The following is a 16,425-nucleotide window of genomic DNA, read 5'->3' as shown; positions in this document are numbered from 1 at the left end:
TTATGGCTGTCTTCTGCTTTTACTTTGTTTTTTACCTATTATGTGAAGCACTCTGGTCAACATTGTCTTGCTGTTTAAATGTGCTATAAAATACATAAAATTGACCTTGACATTGACATGAATTGGCCTCACTCATTAAGATCAGCAAAAATCTATTTAGTTATTTAAATAAAATGCCTGCTAGTGAATAATAGCTGAATAAAGGTATTTAAACAGAAAGTTATGATGTAAAAGTTCCTGAACACTTAAAAAAAATCTACCTTTAACAAGCCTCACTCTCCTCTTGTCCTCTAATTGCCTATTTAATCTCAAACCAATTACCTAACCGTGGCCATGCAATGAACCATGCTGGGTTTGTTTTTTATTCTTCCGTTTCTTTGAACAGCTCTAGCATCTCTTGAAGGGATCAGGCTATAACGTTCTGCCTTTTGTCTTTATTCTCTTCCTGGTTGGTAGATTATACCCAAGGACAACGAGACACGCTCCACTTTAATGTACAAGTACATCATCCACGAGGACTCGGTGCCCGTCAACAACAACAACGTGATCCAGGAGGAAGCCTATGAGTGGGCTCTGAAGAGCTGGTCCACGTGTTCAAAGCCCTGCTCCGGAGGTAAATGATCAAATTATCGTTAAATCCAGAAAGTCTTAGAGGAACATGTTGACAGCAGCTGAAACAGGTTTGCATATTCTAATTTAATTCCTACTCCTGCAAGCAAGTGTTTCATAAGTTGCGCTCCAAATTAGATTTTGGCCTTTAGAGGAACAGTTTAGTAAGATCATTTAAAGAAGCAAAGATAATTTCCAAGATATCGCTCATTTCCACAACAGGCTGGAAGAAAATAAGCTCAGCTTCCAAATGTACTCCAGGCAGCAAAAGTCGCTGCATCAGTATGGTGAGAAATTAATTCAGGACCTTAGAAATAATAAATAATGAATGAATAAATGAGTAAATGTCAATGAATAAACTTCTTTCCCACATAGAGAGAGAAATGAGCAAAATAGTTTAATCCTAAAAACAAATTCGCTTTTTTTTTATAGCAATATTCCAAATTGCTGTGTTGGAATATTCGTCCCAATAAAGCTCATTTGTCAAAAGTACCCTTTGACCATCTTTAAGTATGAAACATACATTTCTGTGTTAAAAATGTTTTTTTTTTGTTTAAATAGCTTTATATCAAAATGTTGCTTATAAAAGTTCAGAACAGGACCGTTAGAAAAGAACCGAACATGGTTGGCTTTCTTAGAGGGATTCAATGAGAAAGGCTCTTCTCTCTGAAAGAAAAAAGTCTGCTCAGTTTGCATTTGAAGCACAGGAAATGTGGAGCAACGTGCTTCAGATTGTTGAGACCAGAGTAGAGATGTCTGGTAATGAATGCTCTGCGCCATAGTTGGAGAAAAGCGAACACCCATCAACTCAAACATTGCAGAGTTGGAGGGGTCTGGAGCATCTATTAGTCCCTTAGTTGTTCATGAACGCCGGTGTAGCCAAAGTATTCTGCAGTGATGCATGTAGCCGACTGTTCCACAGCCTGAACTTGTCAGAGAATTCAGTTTTTGTCAATAGTAACATGTAAATAAGTAAATAACAGTCTGAGAAATCTAAACGGACAACTTTACAAAGTGGCCTGAGGTAGCAGTTCTTTTATTGTTTCATGCAGACTCAGAAACCTGCAGTCAGGTTTCTAATTGTGTGTTAAGCTCAGTAGATCTGACAAATAGGGAGTCCAGTTGGTAACGTGATATTAGAGATCCACAGTGTGGCCAAAATCAGGGATTTTCAGCCTGAGTGGGCATGACGAGTGATCGGATAATTTTTTTCTAATGAGAGAACACATCGTACCTAAGTGCTGCGGGATCACACGGACAACATTTCCTTTTGCTTTTACCGAGGTGAGAACACTAAAGTCTGCTGTGTTCAAGATAGAAGAAAGTTAAAAGGAAACAGTATTTTCTTGGACATGCAGAGAAATGTTTGCAGCTCATCCAGGCTGAGAGAGAGCTAAAGTTTAAGCAGATAACAGGAAGGTTGAACGAGGAGAGCATGTTTTTCTTCTTCTGAGTATCAGAACATGAGGGAACATGAGGGAACATGAGGGAACACACAGACCGAAGCTTTACCCATGCCTTCTGCACTAACTGTTGTAATAACTAATATAAAATACTAAAGAGACTTTAAAGTCCTTTTTGACTTCGCGTTTAAAATAAAAGAACCTTGTTTTACAGGAGCTTGTTTCTCAGTCATGTGACGGGTCTCTGTTCCTGGTATAAATGATTAATGGACACTCATAATAAGAATAAGAGAGGTTTAAGAAGAAAAAAAATAAAATGTTATTGTTTCATATCTGCTTTGGCAGTTCAAACTCAGCTTTGGAAAAACTGCAGACTGATGAGTAAATCTCAGTAAAATTTTACTTTTACACAAAGCATTATTTACACTTTACACATTACCCTAAAGACTTTCCTTGTAATAAATTTTCCATTCTCTGATTAATGGATAGTCAGTCAGTGGGGGGGCCCACAGAAATGATAAATTATCTGAATAATCTTTTTCTCATTACTCATTTTAATCATGTGACAGGATCCATCTGCTGGTTTCTGAGCACAGCAGCTCTGCCTGCTGAGATGCTGAAGCTGCGGCTGGACCAGGATCTCTTTATTTACTGCACTAGACGCTCAACCTGTGGTGCTCCGCTGCAGAATCTGAAAACTGCTCAGCTTATGTATGAATCTGATGTTCGGTGCCCAAGCCTCTTTTTGGTTTTGTTTGCCCAGATCCATAAAATCACAAAGATTTCCCTGCTGAGGCGGAGATATTTAGGATTTTTAAACAGACTGACAACAGGATCTTTGTTCTGAGCTCTGTGTCCAATCATATTTTAACCATTTGAATAAATAAACATAATTACTGCCTTTTAATGCTCTGCAAAGCAATCGATAACTGAAGTGGGTCTCTTCGTTCCCAGGGTTTCAGTACACTAAGTATGGGTGTAGGAAGAAGGGAGACACCAAGATGGTTCAACGCGGCTACTGTGAAGCCAACAAGAAGCCCAAACCCATCCGCAGGATGTGCAACCTTCAGGACTGCACTCAGCCTCAGTGAGTACAGATATTATCATTTCGCTTTACTTCCAGTCAGGAAACCAAAAACTCTAAAGATTAAAACCAGGTGGCTGTAGGGGAAACGGAGAAAAGATAAATTACCTAAATTAAAATTCTCTCCTTTCTCTGTAAGAGTGAGTAACTTAAAATGAAAACTTATTCTCCTACAATCCTTTTTTTCCCCTGTATAACTGTTTCCTGTATAACTGCTTCAACTTTGGCTCATTATTCTTGACCCACAAAAATAAAACTCTTGTTTTTTGTTGTTTTTTTCACACCCTGAAGAACAGGTGCTGCAGAGATGACGCAGTCCTTTCATTTTTTTTTCTTTATATACTTATATTTTAGACGTTTAACAGTACTCATAAATCAGGTTTGGTACAGATGTGGCAAAATAGTAAAAAATAGAAACAGGAACTTTTTTTTCACTTCCACTTCTGTGACGGAGACTTCACGCCTCACAGAAAAACGAAAACTCTCTCTGTTTGCTTCTGAGGGGACTTTCTAAATTCATTAAACATTCAAAAAGTGTCCCTGCACTGTGAACTGAACAGCCCACATGTCTTCGTGTGTCTTCCTTCTTAGAAATACAGAACTAGGCACGTCCCAGTTACTGCTGTTTGAAAGTTTTTAACGAGCGCGGCCATTCTCTTCGTTAACGTTTTGCGTCTCTCTGGGCGCCCCAGCTTCCTCCCATTATCGGAACAAATGCACGTTAGGCTAACTAGTCTCTCTGAATTGCTGTTAGGTGCGATTGTGGCATATTTGTCCCCTGTCCCCTGTCCCCTGTCCTCTGTCCTCTGTCTCTCTCTGTGGCTCTTTGACAGACTGCTGGACATTGCCTGCTGGACATACGTTACTACATTGCCTCCTGCCAACTTTGTGTGGCACAAGATGTTTTTCAGCCAACATCTTGCCGTATTCGTACATAATGACGTTTTGTGTCCAGAACAATTCTCCCGTGCAATTAGCATGACTTTTTGTGGCAAAATTAGCATTTAAATGGTCGTAGAACAAATCAGAATGAAATCAAAAATTACAAAGCTTTGTCATTTTCAAGTCTGATAACAACAAGAATCTGTTTGGGCCCCTGAGAGTCTGTCGTTCAACTTTTCCAAGTTTATCTGAAAGGTCACCAAAGGCTTAATTTTACCTCATGGTGCGTCTTGATTATTATCATTTTTGTTGGGTTAATGAAGGATTAATGAAATTAATTCATGCCTTCACGTTCTAATCATGCTCAAGAAGTGCAGAAATAATTTCAGCTTTGGAGGAGGGTTTGCAGGAAGAAGTGAATAAAAGAAAATTAATTGTCACTGGCTGTCGAGTTATTCTTATGTCGACTCATTTAAGGGTTGAATCCCAAATATGAAAGAGAAATTCATTCTTTGATTTTTCTAAAAATTTGATTTGTGGTGAAAAACATCCAGTAAGAGGCAGACGTCAGAAAGCTAAAGGCTCCTTTGAGCGGATTAATTTGTTGCCTGAGTGGGTTTAAAGTAGAGTCAGAACGGAGAGCCTGCAGGTGAAAGAAACACTGCTGGTGTGAAAAAAGGTGGTTTATTGGCAGCTGCCCCTAAAAAGGTTGCCAGCCTCACCCGACGCACGCTGCATCAGGCTTCAGGTTATCAGCAAACCTCAGTGAGAAGATGTGACGCAGCATGGAGAGCTCTGACGCTGAGCTAACCGTCCCCACCGGCTGCTCCCTTCAGCTCAAACCAAAGAGGAACAGGAGATCCAACGCGGCTGAGACGCTCTCTCTGCCTCTCACGGCCGTTTGGGAAAATTAATTTTTCATTTCAAACAGCAGGAACACTTTTTCTTAGTTTTGAGGTTAACTCTCTTTTTCTTTTTTCCTCCCCAGAAAAATAAACGTCCTTTTTACATCTTAAAACACAGAATGTTAACCAATTTGTATTTGAGGTTCTCAGATCCATCCTAAATATTCACAACCCAATTTTAGTTACTTTAAAACCTTTAAAACCTTATCTTACGTGATAGACCAACTCCTTTGAAGCTTTTTATAAATATTAAGTATGGCTTTCGTTTTTGTGCAGCCGCATTGACTGATTGTCCTTCATCCAGACAATAAACGTACGGCTTAAAAATCTCCAACATTTTTCTTCATACCCTAAACCTTTTCATGAAATGTCCAAGAAGGTTCTGGAGTTATCAGAATTTTCTCCAGCTGTAAACTACAAAAAGGGAACTAAAAGTAGGTAACATTTTCTTGAAATTAGTATATTTTCCTTGATTTGAGCAACTAAATAAGACTATTTTCCGATGGAACGAGTATGTTTACCCTATAATATGGTAATTAGATATCCTGCATTAATCGTTCTTATTTTAAGTGCAAAAATCTTATTCCCTTGGCAAATAGTCTTATTTACTTCCGTAATTTGACTGTGAGCAACGGAGACCGTGTCTGCTGACGGATCGTTCGGAGTGGTCACGGAGAACGTGGAACCGTTCTCATTAAGTAAAATAACATAGTCGCTCCGTCGGATGGATGTGAACTGAACAGAGCGGTCACACAGGATGTGGAATGTGGGGCTAAGGGATTGCTGCACAGTTAACAACTTTATGCAATCAGGTGTCCATGGTTACTAGATGCTCGTTCAGGAGGAGGAATTGCTGCCAAGTCTGGGACTTGAAGCCATCACTTTGATTTCCTTAGCTAGAAAACATTTTACCGGTTAAGATAATGGACTCAACTGCTATGTTTAACAATTAGGGTTGAATTTAAATGTATGTAGTTGACCTTGAATCTGTTTATATGAGTATAATTTCTATAACAGGTCACCAACATGGGTCTGGTTTAAAGTTTTGTTTAATGTCCACTGTTCTTACCTGCCTTAGGACAGCGGATGCTAATTCTGGCATATTTACATTGATGCTTTAAGATTCAATTCAATTCAATTCAATTCAATTTTATTTATATAGCGCCAAATCATGAAACATGTCATCTCAAGGCACTTTACAAAGTCAAGTTCAATCATATTATACAGATTGGGTCAGATTATACAGATTGGTCAAAAATGTCCTATATAAGGAAACCAGTTGATTGCATCAAAGTCCCGACAAGCAGCATTCACTCCTGGGGAACCGTAGAGCCACAGGAAGAGTCATCTGCATTGTACATGGCTTTGCTGCAATCCCTCATACTGAGCAAGCATGAAGCGACAGTGGGAAGAAAAACCACCCATTAACGGGAAAAAAAACCTCCGGCAGAACCGGGCTCAGTATGAACGGTCATCTGCCTCGACCGACTGGGGTTACAGAAGACAGAACAGAGACACAACAAGAGAAACAAAAAAGCACAGAAGCACACATTGATCTAGTAATCTGTTCTACATTAGATGGTAGTAGCAGGTGAGCCGTCTTCTCTGGATGATGTCACAGTTAACAGAACGCCAGACCAGGTGTACCTACTATGAAGAGAAAAGAGAGAGAACAGAAAGTTAAAGCAGAAATGACAACACATAATGCATAATTGAAGAACAGTAGAACTCAATATAGTGAGAAAATTAGATCCTGATATACTCCAGTAACCTAAGCCTATAGCAGTAAAACTATAAAAGGTAGCTGAGAGTAACATGAGTCACTAGTTATAATTTTTGTCAAAAAGAAAAGTTTTAAGCCTAGTCTTAAAAGTAGACAGGGTGTCTGCCTCACGGACCAAAACTGGGAGTTGGTTCCACAGGAGAGGAGCCTGATAGCTAAAGGATCTGCCTCCCATTCTACTTTTAGAGACTCTAGGAACCACCAGCAGACCTGCAGTCTGAGAGCGAAGTGCTCTGTTAGGAACATACGGGGTAATCAGAGCTCTGATATATGATGGAGTTTGATTATTAAGGGCTTTATACGTTAGAAGGAGAATTTTAAATTCTATTCTTGATTTAACAGGAAGCCAATGAAGGGAAGCTAAAATTGGAGAAATATGATCCCTCTTGTTGATTTTCATCAGAACTCTTGCTGCAGCATTTTGGATCAGCTGAAGGCTTTGAACTGCATTTTGTGGAATTCCTGATAGTAAAGAATTACAATAGTCCAGCCTTGAAGTAACAAATGCATGGACCAGTTTTTCAGCATCACTCCTGGACAGAATGTTTCTAATTTTGGCGATATTCCGGAGGTGAAAAAAGGAAACTCTGGAAACCTGTTTAATATGGGATTTAAATGACATGTCTTGGTCAAAAATAACACCAAGATTTTTTACTTTATTACCAGAGGCCAGGTTAATGCCACCCAGATTAAGTGATTGGTTAAGAAGATGATGACATGTTGATGAATGTGCATTGTCCTAATTCAAATAAATAACTAAATAAAAATACCATCCACCAGTGAGCTGCATGTAAAACATTATTTTATTCCGTTATTCTTCTTGTGTATTAATTTATGTAGATTTAAAAATAATTTTATATATATATATATTAAAAAAACTGCATGATTTTTATTTTATTTTACATAAAGTTCAGGTGAACTCTGACTCTTCTAGTTCCAGTCAGTACTGGTAGCACTTCGTATGACAACAGCAGTGAAGTAGCTCTCAGTTTCACAAAGGTTGGTGAGCCCTGCTCTATATATGAAGTGGATTCCTTTTTAACATGTCTTAAGGCCACATTTACTGTAAATCTTTAACATATAAACCAAATTTATTAGAATCATAAAAAAGTAGCAATAACTGTCACTGACATTACTGTGAATGTGATAATCAACAGCAGCAGCGACGTAATGATTTTTTCTTTCCTGTTTTAAAAAACATTTCATGTTCTCAATTCAATTAAATTTTATTTATATAGCGCCAGTTCATGAAACATGTCGTCTCAAAGCTCTTTCCAAAGTCAGCTTCCATCAGATCCTCCAGGTTGGTGAGAAAGTTTCCTCTCTAAGGAAACCCAGCAGGTTGCATCAAGTCTCTCCAAGCAGCATTCACTCCTCCTGAAAGAGCGTAGAGCCACAGTGGACAGTTGTCTGCATTGTTGATGGCTTTGCAGCAATCCCTCATACTGAGCATGCATGAAGCGACAGTGGAGAGGAAAACTCCCCTTTAACAGGGAGGAGAACCTCCAGCAGAACCAGAACCAGGCTCAGTGTGAACGCTCATCTTTGCAGCAATCCCTCATACTGAGCATGCATGAAGCGGTATGCTTTTTTATAAGTAGAACTGTGAGACAGTGAAAACGTAACTTTTTACTTAACGTTATAAAAACAATGGGATTGCCATACCGGCTGATGCCTAGCATAGCGACTTGTCTTCAGATGCCCTAAAGACCAAATGGAGTCTCCAAATAATGCTGAAAGAATCTCTCTAGATGTTGGTACAAATCGTACTCTGCTCATTAGTTTAAAAAAAGCCTTGTTGAGCTCAAAGTTAAGGGAACATTGTGAAATGCATCATTATGCTCATCAGTACTTTTGTCTGCCAACCAGAATGTTTCTTATCCTGACAACAGTGGTGAGCCTGTGGTGTTCTTCCTAACCCTGTTCCAAATGGACAAACTGTTCTGCAAGTTTCAGAGGATTTCCTACCCCAGAACAACACAGTGCTGCTCATTAAGCTCTTTAGCAGCCTTTTAATTACCTGTGAACTTCAACATAGATCCGCGGATTCAGGGAAACACCTGAGGTGTTCAAGCGTTGTGTACGCAGACTTCTGTAAAGCTCTGTTTTTACAGCATTGCTCAGCCGCTGCTGCCTTTGCAGAGGAACCAGCGTGAGAGAGTCGCTGGATGTGAACATTACTGGCATGTTCCGCTTGGAGAAAAGTTTCTGAAGTGGTGAAGTTCTTTTCAGCCACACGTTCAAATAAAAGAAAGGAAAAACAACCTGGCTGAGTCAGAAACAGAAGAACTCAAGCTGAGAGAGATCAGGAGCAGCCTCTGGAGGAAAAAGCTCATAAGAAACAGCAGAGAAGGAAGGCGGTAACGTCACCGTGGGCCAGCAATAGCTACACAACTGTTACACAAAGCAGAGAAGAGCCAGACTGTCGTCATTCCACACTGAAACACACTCACTTCAATAAAGACCCAATCAGACTACAGGAAGGCAGTGACTCTTCACTTTTCATTTCAGATCTCTAGACGTACACAGAGATAGATCATCCTCAGTCCCCCATTACCGTTTAAATTAATCAGCAATACCTTGAGGCTTCTGTTTGGAAAGAAAACGTCTTGTTAAAGCTAAAACTTAGCAATTTATCTATTACTATTAAAACAAAAATGATTGCAAAATGTATAAAATGAGCTAGTGTTATTTAAACAGAGAAATGCAACAACTGTTTAATCTGTTAAAACATATCACTGTTTGTTTTTTTTCTTGATTATTACAGCTCTAATACTTATATGCACTTACCTTAAATATTTATTTATCAGACAAACGCTTGAAAAACATTAAATCTAACAGCTTCTTTCCAAAAGCTGTAAGGTCTCTCGCCCCCTGCTGAGACGTTTGTGGTCTGTTAGAAACACTACTGACAATGATCCGCTGGAAAAAAAACATAAAACACTGGACCCACCTTTTCTAATGTCCAAACCATATATGCCCGTGTTTTTCAACCACATCTATCTTTAAATGAAGGAGAATATTTGGAGGAATTGCTTTTGCAGGCTGACTAATGGTGTGCAGCAACAGGTGGGGGAGGGTGAATGCTAGTTTAAACTCTGTTTGAACAGAAGAAACTGTGGTCACGTCTGTGGAACCGGAGAAAACTCAGATCCCTCTCAGAGGCAGACTTCCTGTAATCTTGTAAAGTTGTCTGTCTATCTGATGATGGTCATCTATTGTAGGCACTTTCTTTTACCTCTGACTCTGTCCACTTTTCCTCGTTACTAATCAGTTGTCATGGATACATAGAAGAACTGTACTGAAAATGAAGCAGAAAGCAGCCAAAGGAAAACTTTGAACACCAGTAGCTGTGTTTCAGGACTAATTTGAAAGATGATTATTTGTAGTTTTGCTCCTTAGAAGCTGAGTAGACAGAAATGAAGCAGGATTTTAAAAGCTGACCTCAAACCTCTGCATGAAAACTATCAGAGAAGTTGGATGGGAGCCGCTGTGCTCTGACGCACAGCCCAGGATGGTGTACGCATTACTGTACCTCCTTTATTACACTGCAGTACTTTGCCTCGGTGACTCATTTATCTGAATTATAGTTCAACTTTTTTTTTTTTTTTTTTTTTAAAAGCTACCTTTGAATATGTGCGGTTGTTGTGTACATAAGTTCAAAAATCTGTTTATTTTCCACTGAATAAAAAAGAATACAGTGAAACTTGTTAGCCTCTTTTAAGAATCAAGATGTACTTTTAGTTTTGTCTTAAAAATGTGAAGCTTTGTTTATCAGTCTGTAAAAATTTTAAATATTTGTCTTAGTTCCCAAAGATTGTATTGGTCAAAAATTTGTGTTGTCACGCGATTAAAAAATGTAATCGCAATCAATCGCATAAAGTTAATAGTTAACTCGAGATTAATTGCAAATTTATTGCATATTTTACATTCTTTTTTGTTTCTGGAAGTGTAAAAGCCTATTTGGGCATTTTTAATACGCAATTTTGCAATAAATGACACGAGTAAAAAACATGCTGGTACAAAAAAAAAAAATTTCAAGCACTTTTCAGAAATTGGTATGATAACATCTTGGTGCCATAAAATGTTAAACTCTGGCCAATAATGGCTAAATGATTCATCATAATGCCTGATGTTTACACATTGTGTAAATAAATACCTGTTTTCATGCTGAATTTTTTTTGTCTCTTTTAAAAAAGACAAATGTATGTATATCTATCTATCTATCTATCTATCTATCTATCTATCTATCTATCTATTTTCTGACGAGCTTAATCCCTCATGGGGTCGCGGGGGTTGTTGGTGCCTATCACCAGCATTTCACTGGGTGAGAGGCGGGGGTATATATATATATATATATATATATATATATATATATATATATATATATATATATATATATGTATGTATATGTATATATATATATGTATGTATATGTATATATATATATATGTATGTATATATATATATATATGTATATATATGTGTATATATATATATATATATATATATATATATATATATATATATATATATATATATATATAGATATATATGTATATATGTGTGTTTATATGTGTGTGTGTGTGTATTTTTATTCATCAAAGGCGAACTATTGACAGCTTTGTCTTCGTTCTGTAGTTGAGCTTTAATTTGTCCCCTTCCCACCCTTGCACTGAAGAATTATTAATTTTGACATTTCATTTGCAGGTGTAGCTCTGAATAAAGTGGCATAAAAATAGGAAGTGATCAGTTGATTAGATTATCTTTCAAAGCCTGCAGTATTGCTTTTTTTTCCCCCACTTACTTCAGGGGAATATTTTAATATTTTAGTTTATGACACACTTCTCTCCCTTAAGTTGTGTCTTCGGTAAAAAAAAAAAAAAAACACGCTTCCAACACGAGAGCAAAAGCAGGGCAGGTACCGGACGTCAGCCGGCCCATTACCTAGTTGGTAATTTATTCTTTCATTAACCCAGAATGTCGAGCCATTCGTCTTTTCAGTGTCATTTGATGGGAAGCGGCTGAACAATTGCTGGAAGCAGCAGATTGATGTGAAACTTATGAACCCTCATAAATAATAGTGACATTTATCTAGAACATACAAGCAGTGAAACTCATTGATTTCATTAGCTGTTCACCTCGGTCGTCTGAGCATTTCCAGAGTTGCGTCAGTGCAGGAACTTTTTCTCCGAGGAGAATATTAGCACTGAGGAAGCGAACTTACCCCCTGGAGAGGAGATGATTTGGGGGCAGAAGCGTGTGAGTCACTGGTGGCTGCATCTGTGGCAGCGAGCAGCTGCAGAGCTGCTAGCTGAACAGGGGGATGACGGCCACCTCCGCACGCTGCCACCATTAAAGGGAAATGTCGGATGTATCAGGAGCCGAGCGCCTCGTTTCAGTCGGACAACCAGAAATAGCCTCTGGGTTTGGTTTTGTTTCCCACAATCCTCGTCTCTCAGGGATTTTCTCTTCCTGTGATAAAACACCGCAGAGAAGCGTTCATGCCCTCGGCCGTTTTCTGAATTATTACAGCCTAGAATTAAAATGGATTATTGTGGGCTTCGTGTCAAGCGTTCAACCCGACATTTTTCCCTCCTTTAAAGTTCAAAATATATCCCTTCTGCAACAAAGAAGACAAAAATAAAAAGGCAACCTCAGGATATGCATGGATTTAACAAAACAACGTCTTTACTTCCTGGAACTGGTTCTTAGCTAACTTTGGGCCTGTAGCCGAGGAGGAACCTCTCCAGGTCAGCGGCTTTCTGCTTCAGCAATCTTTAGGTTTGTACATTCCACCCATTTTGGATTTGGAGTAGAGCTTTTCTGTCAAGATAATTTAATTCATTTAAAAAAAAGTTTCCCTGACTCTGTGTTTATAAAATAATCGCCTTGAGTGGAGAATCTTCCGTCTGAGATCTCTTTTGCTCAGCCGAAACACTAATGTCCTATAAGTTAACGTTTTTTAGCACATCCTCGCCGTACATTCTGAACAAGTCAGATCCTGAACAACAAACTTTGTTTGCAATACAGACGAGGTCAGCGTTCATTGGAGGATCTTAACATCATACTCGTCCATGTTGTTTCAAATGTGGTAAGAAATGCTACAACTGGGCTAAGTTTGTTAAGAAGCTGTATTTTAGTAATATGGGACCAGTGTACCATTCAGTTCAATTTTATTTATATAGCGCAAATTCATGAAACATGTCATCTCAAGGCACTTTCCAAAGTCAAAATTCAATCAAATTATACAGATTGGGTCAGATTATACAAATTGATCAAAAATATATACAGAATTATACAGATCGGTCAAAAAAGTTTCCTCTCTAAGGAAACCCAGCAGGTCATCTGCATTGTTGAAGGCTTTGCAGCAATCCCTCATACTGAGCATGCATGAAGCGACAGTGGAGAGGAAAACTCCCCTTTAACAGGGAGGAGAACCTCCAGCAGAACCAGAACCAGGCTCAGTGTGAACGCTCATCTGCCTCCACCCACTGGGGCTTAGAGAAGACAGAGCAGAGACACAGAAAGCTCAGAAGCTCACATTGACCCAGGAGTACTTTCTATGTTAGAGAAGACAGAGCAGAGACACAGAAAGCTCAGAAGCTCACATTGACCCAGGAGTACTTTCTATGGTATTGACCCAGGAGTACTTTCTATGTTAGAGAAGACAGAGCAGAGACACAGAAAGCTCAGAAGCTCACATTGACCCAGGAGTACTTTCTATGTTAGATGGTAATAGTGGATGATCTGCCTCCCCTGATGATGTCACAGCTAACAGAATGCCAGACCAGGTGTACCTTCTACTCTGCAGAGTGAGAGAAATAGACCCTGATGTCCTCCAGCAGCCTAAGCCTATAGCAGCATAACTACAGAGATAACTCGGATAACCATCTATTCTTAAGTCTAACAACTCCTAGCTTTCTTCTTTGGTGCGTTCATGAAGCGGTATTAGTTTATTTGGTTAGGACCTCATTCTGAAACAGAAAAAGGAGGATGGTACATTTGAGTCAGCAACGAGTTTGTGCCTTCTTAAGAGTGGAAGGAACATAAACAAGACAGGACTTACTGTACCATAGAGCAGATGCTGGATCATGATGGAAAAGAGGAGATCCTGAGTAAAACCGGTGACAATAAGTTTCTTCTATCTGGTGGGACAGTTTTATCTTAGAGATCAGGATAGCTGGTTCATGATCCAGTGGACCATCTGTAGAGTTTTCCTGAGGCCAAGAATCCCAGGAAGCATTCTGATCAGATGACTAAACTACCTTCCTTGACTAACAATGATATAGTGCAGCAAACATATATCCTCACCTCGCTTTCTGATTGGCTGCACGTCACATTCTTTTCTTTGTTTTCCACATGTCCTGTCTGGTTGTGCAGCGCTAAGAATTGTTTTCTGAATGCCAAAGAGATCCCAACAGATTTGCCTTAACAACTTGGACCATTACTGCTTTCGCTTTAGTGCTCCGCTTGATGTGTATGTTAAAATATATTGTGAATATAATGTAACATGCTCCTTTATGTATCTATTTATTGTCTTATAATGGAATTTTTATAGTAGTGTTTTATGTGTGAATGCAGTGTGACGCATAGTTTGGACTATGTAGCAGCCAGAGTCTGTAACCCAAATCAAATTTCCTTTGGGACAATAAAGTTAATCTAAATCTAAAATCTAAAAAAAAATGTTATTGGATATTATTTTAGGACTATTTCAAGCTCAACGGATACAGAAACGGAGATGTAAAAGAGAAAGAAAAGAAGAGAAAAAGGGGAGGCAGAACGTTCAAAGGGACAAAAGGTGACAAAAATAGAGCAGAGGAAAAAGAGAGTGCAAGATAACATCCCTGGAGTCTGCTTCTACACCTGCAGAAAGAGATATAAAAAGATCGATGCATGTCACATTCACCAGGCTGTGTGCTCGTTCAGCATCAATCACTGTAGGATATCAACCCAAGACAATCCAACATGTTGAATATCCCTGATTGGAGGTTGGAGCATTCCTGACGTTCCACTGAGCGGACCAGATCGCTGTTAACACACCACACACAGCAGGAACATTTCTGAAGATTGTCTTAAGAGCCACCTCGGTAATCAGCGCCTGTCAGAGGGGGAAGATGGGGGGAAAATGGGCTGATTATCCCGCCGTGTGGACCCGGCATAAAGGAGGGCTGGAAAAACATTAAAGCTTAGTTCTATTCTATTCTATTTATTCTCCACTACTGGAGAGAGCCTAGCTGCTGTATCTACAAACTGCACAAGACGGTGGCTAGAAAGGCCGAATATTTTCTTTTTCTCTGAAAGTATTTGCTTTGAGCAGCCATTCACAAATTCGGGATTTGGACCAGAGACCCAATGAGGGCCATGAGGCACCAAATGGACAGCCTTAAGATGATCTCCAGCAATTAAATTTCAAATTTCTCTTTATACTAGTGCATTACTAGCATACTAGCGCAGGAGATGAGACCCATGTACAGTAAAATTTATCTAAATGGCATATTTCTCTTACAAATGTGCTGTGATTAAGTCCTCGTTTATTGCTGTCTGAGAAATGTTTTTAAAGACATGTTTCAGCCGGCGACAGTCAGGGTTGCAACTCACTGCAAACTATTGTTTTGCTGGTCAGAAGCTGGAAAATATCGGCGCTCCACTGCTGCTGTGTCACTTCACAGCTCGTTTAGAGCCTCGTTAGCCGCCTCGTTAGCCTCTGCAACCCTTTATCTGTGATATTTGATGGTGGTGCCATTGTTCGGTTCTTTTCACAGGAGGTATATCTACAGTCATATTCAATAAGTTAGGATAATATCAAAAAGTTTGTTTCAGTTACCCAATTAATTACGGTACCTACGTTATACAGATAAATTAAATCCCTTATTTCTGTTAAAAACAAAAATAACATGTTTAATACAGTAATGTGGGCTTTCTGCTGCAGACGAGTGCCCAAATGTTCAATACTCGCTTAAAGGTTGTTATTTCGTAAATGCACTTTTAATCTGATGAATTAGCCTCATTTGGAACCCGATTTCTAATTTCTTAAATATGACCGTAGATACATCAGTTTTCTGAAAGTCCTTATAAAATTCTAATGGAATTAAATTTAATTATCTTAATTCCAGGCCTTTAAAAGGCTTGATTAAGGTAAAATATCATGATTGATTTGTGAACTGATTGAACTGTGATGGCCGTTCAGTTTGGTTCTGTTTTTATGTTTTGCCTAATTGCCTAAGATGCAAATATTATGTGACTAGGCTTTTATTCAAATCAAGCTGTGTCCCTCAGAGGGAGCTGTTAATGGGGCTGTTAAGGTACACCTTTAACTGTAGTGTCAAATTGCTTGTTTGTTAAAAAACAAACAAATGGCTTGACAGAAAAAAAGATTCAGCTTGCATTTTCTGACCTTTATGGCTTTAAAGTCTGAGCAGAGACAGTATTCTCCTCTGGTCATCTCTGGTTATTGATTTGAGACGTCCTGCAGTAAATTGACTTAGACGGCAATACCCAAAACTGACAAAACCTTTGTACTGCTGGCAGTAAGACAATAAATCCAGTTTTCCACAAATAGATGTCACACTACTGTGTGTGCACCTTGTTTTAATGATGCAAACTGTCATGCGTACAGAAAAAAAAAACAGTTTATTACAGCAACTTTTACTGTGTTTTATACACGTCTTTAGCAATTATTACTAATTAAAAGCCAGGGTGAGTAAATAAGCTCCGTAATTTCTAGTTTAAACTGAATGCGCTGTCGCTACGGGAAGC

At 38.9% G+C, this 16,425-nt stretch overlaps 1 protein-coding gene across 3 annotated transcripts in view; it reads left to right on the top strand.

Moving 5' to 3' along the window:
• adamts3 (ADAM metallopeptidase with thrombospondin type 1 motif, 3) overlaps positions 1–16,425 on the top strand; it is a 230,747-nt gene that overhangs the window by 202,502 nt on the left and 11,820 nt on the right. For all 3 annotated transcript variants that reach the window (XM_036144383.1, XM_036144382.1, XM_036144381.1), the window contains 2 exons: positions 457–613; positions 2,967–3,099. In XM_036144383.1, the coding sequence (XP_036000276.1) occupies positions 457–613; positions 2,967–3,099 (290 nt within the window). The remainder of the gene's footprint in view (positions 1–456; positions 614–2,966; positions 3,100–16,425) is intronic.

The sequence above is a fragment of the Fundulus heteroclitus genome, chromosome 12 (genome assembly GCF_011125445.2).
Source record: "Fundulus heteroclitus isolate FHET01 chromosome 12, MU-UCD_Fhet_4.1, whole genome shotgun sequence".
Taxonomy (NCBI): Eukaryota; Metazoa; Chordata; class Actinopteri; order Cyprinodontiformes; family Fundulidae; genus Fundulus; species Fundulus heteroclitus.
The sequence above is the reverse complement of the archived record's forward strand: the minus strand, read 5'-3'. Positions and strand labels throughout refer to the sequence as shown.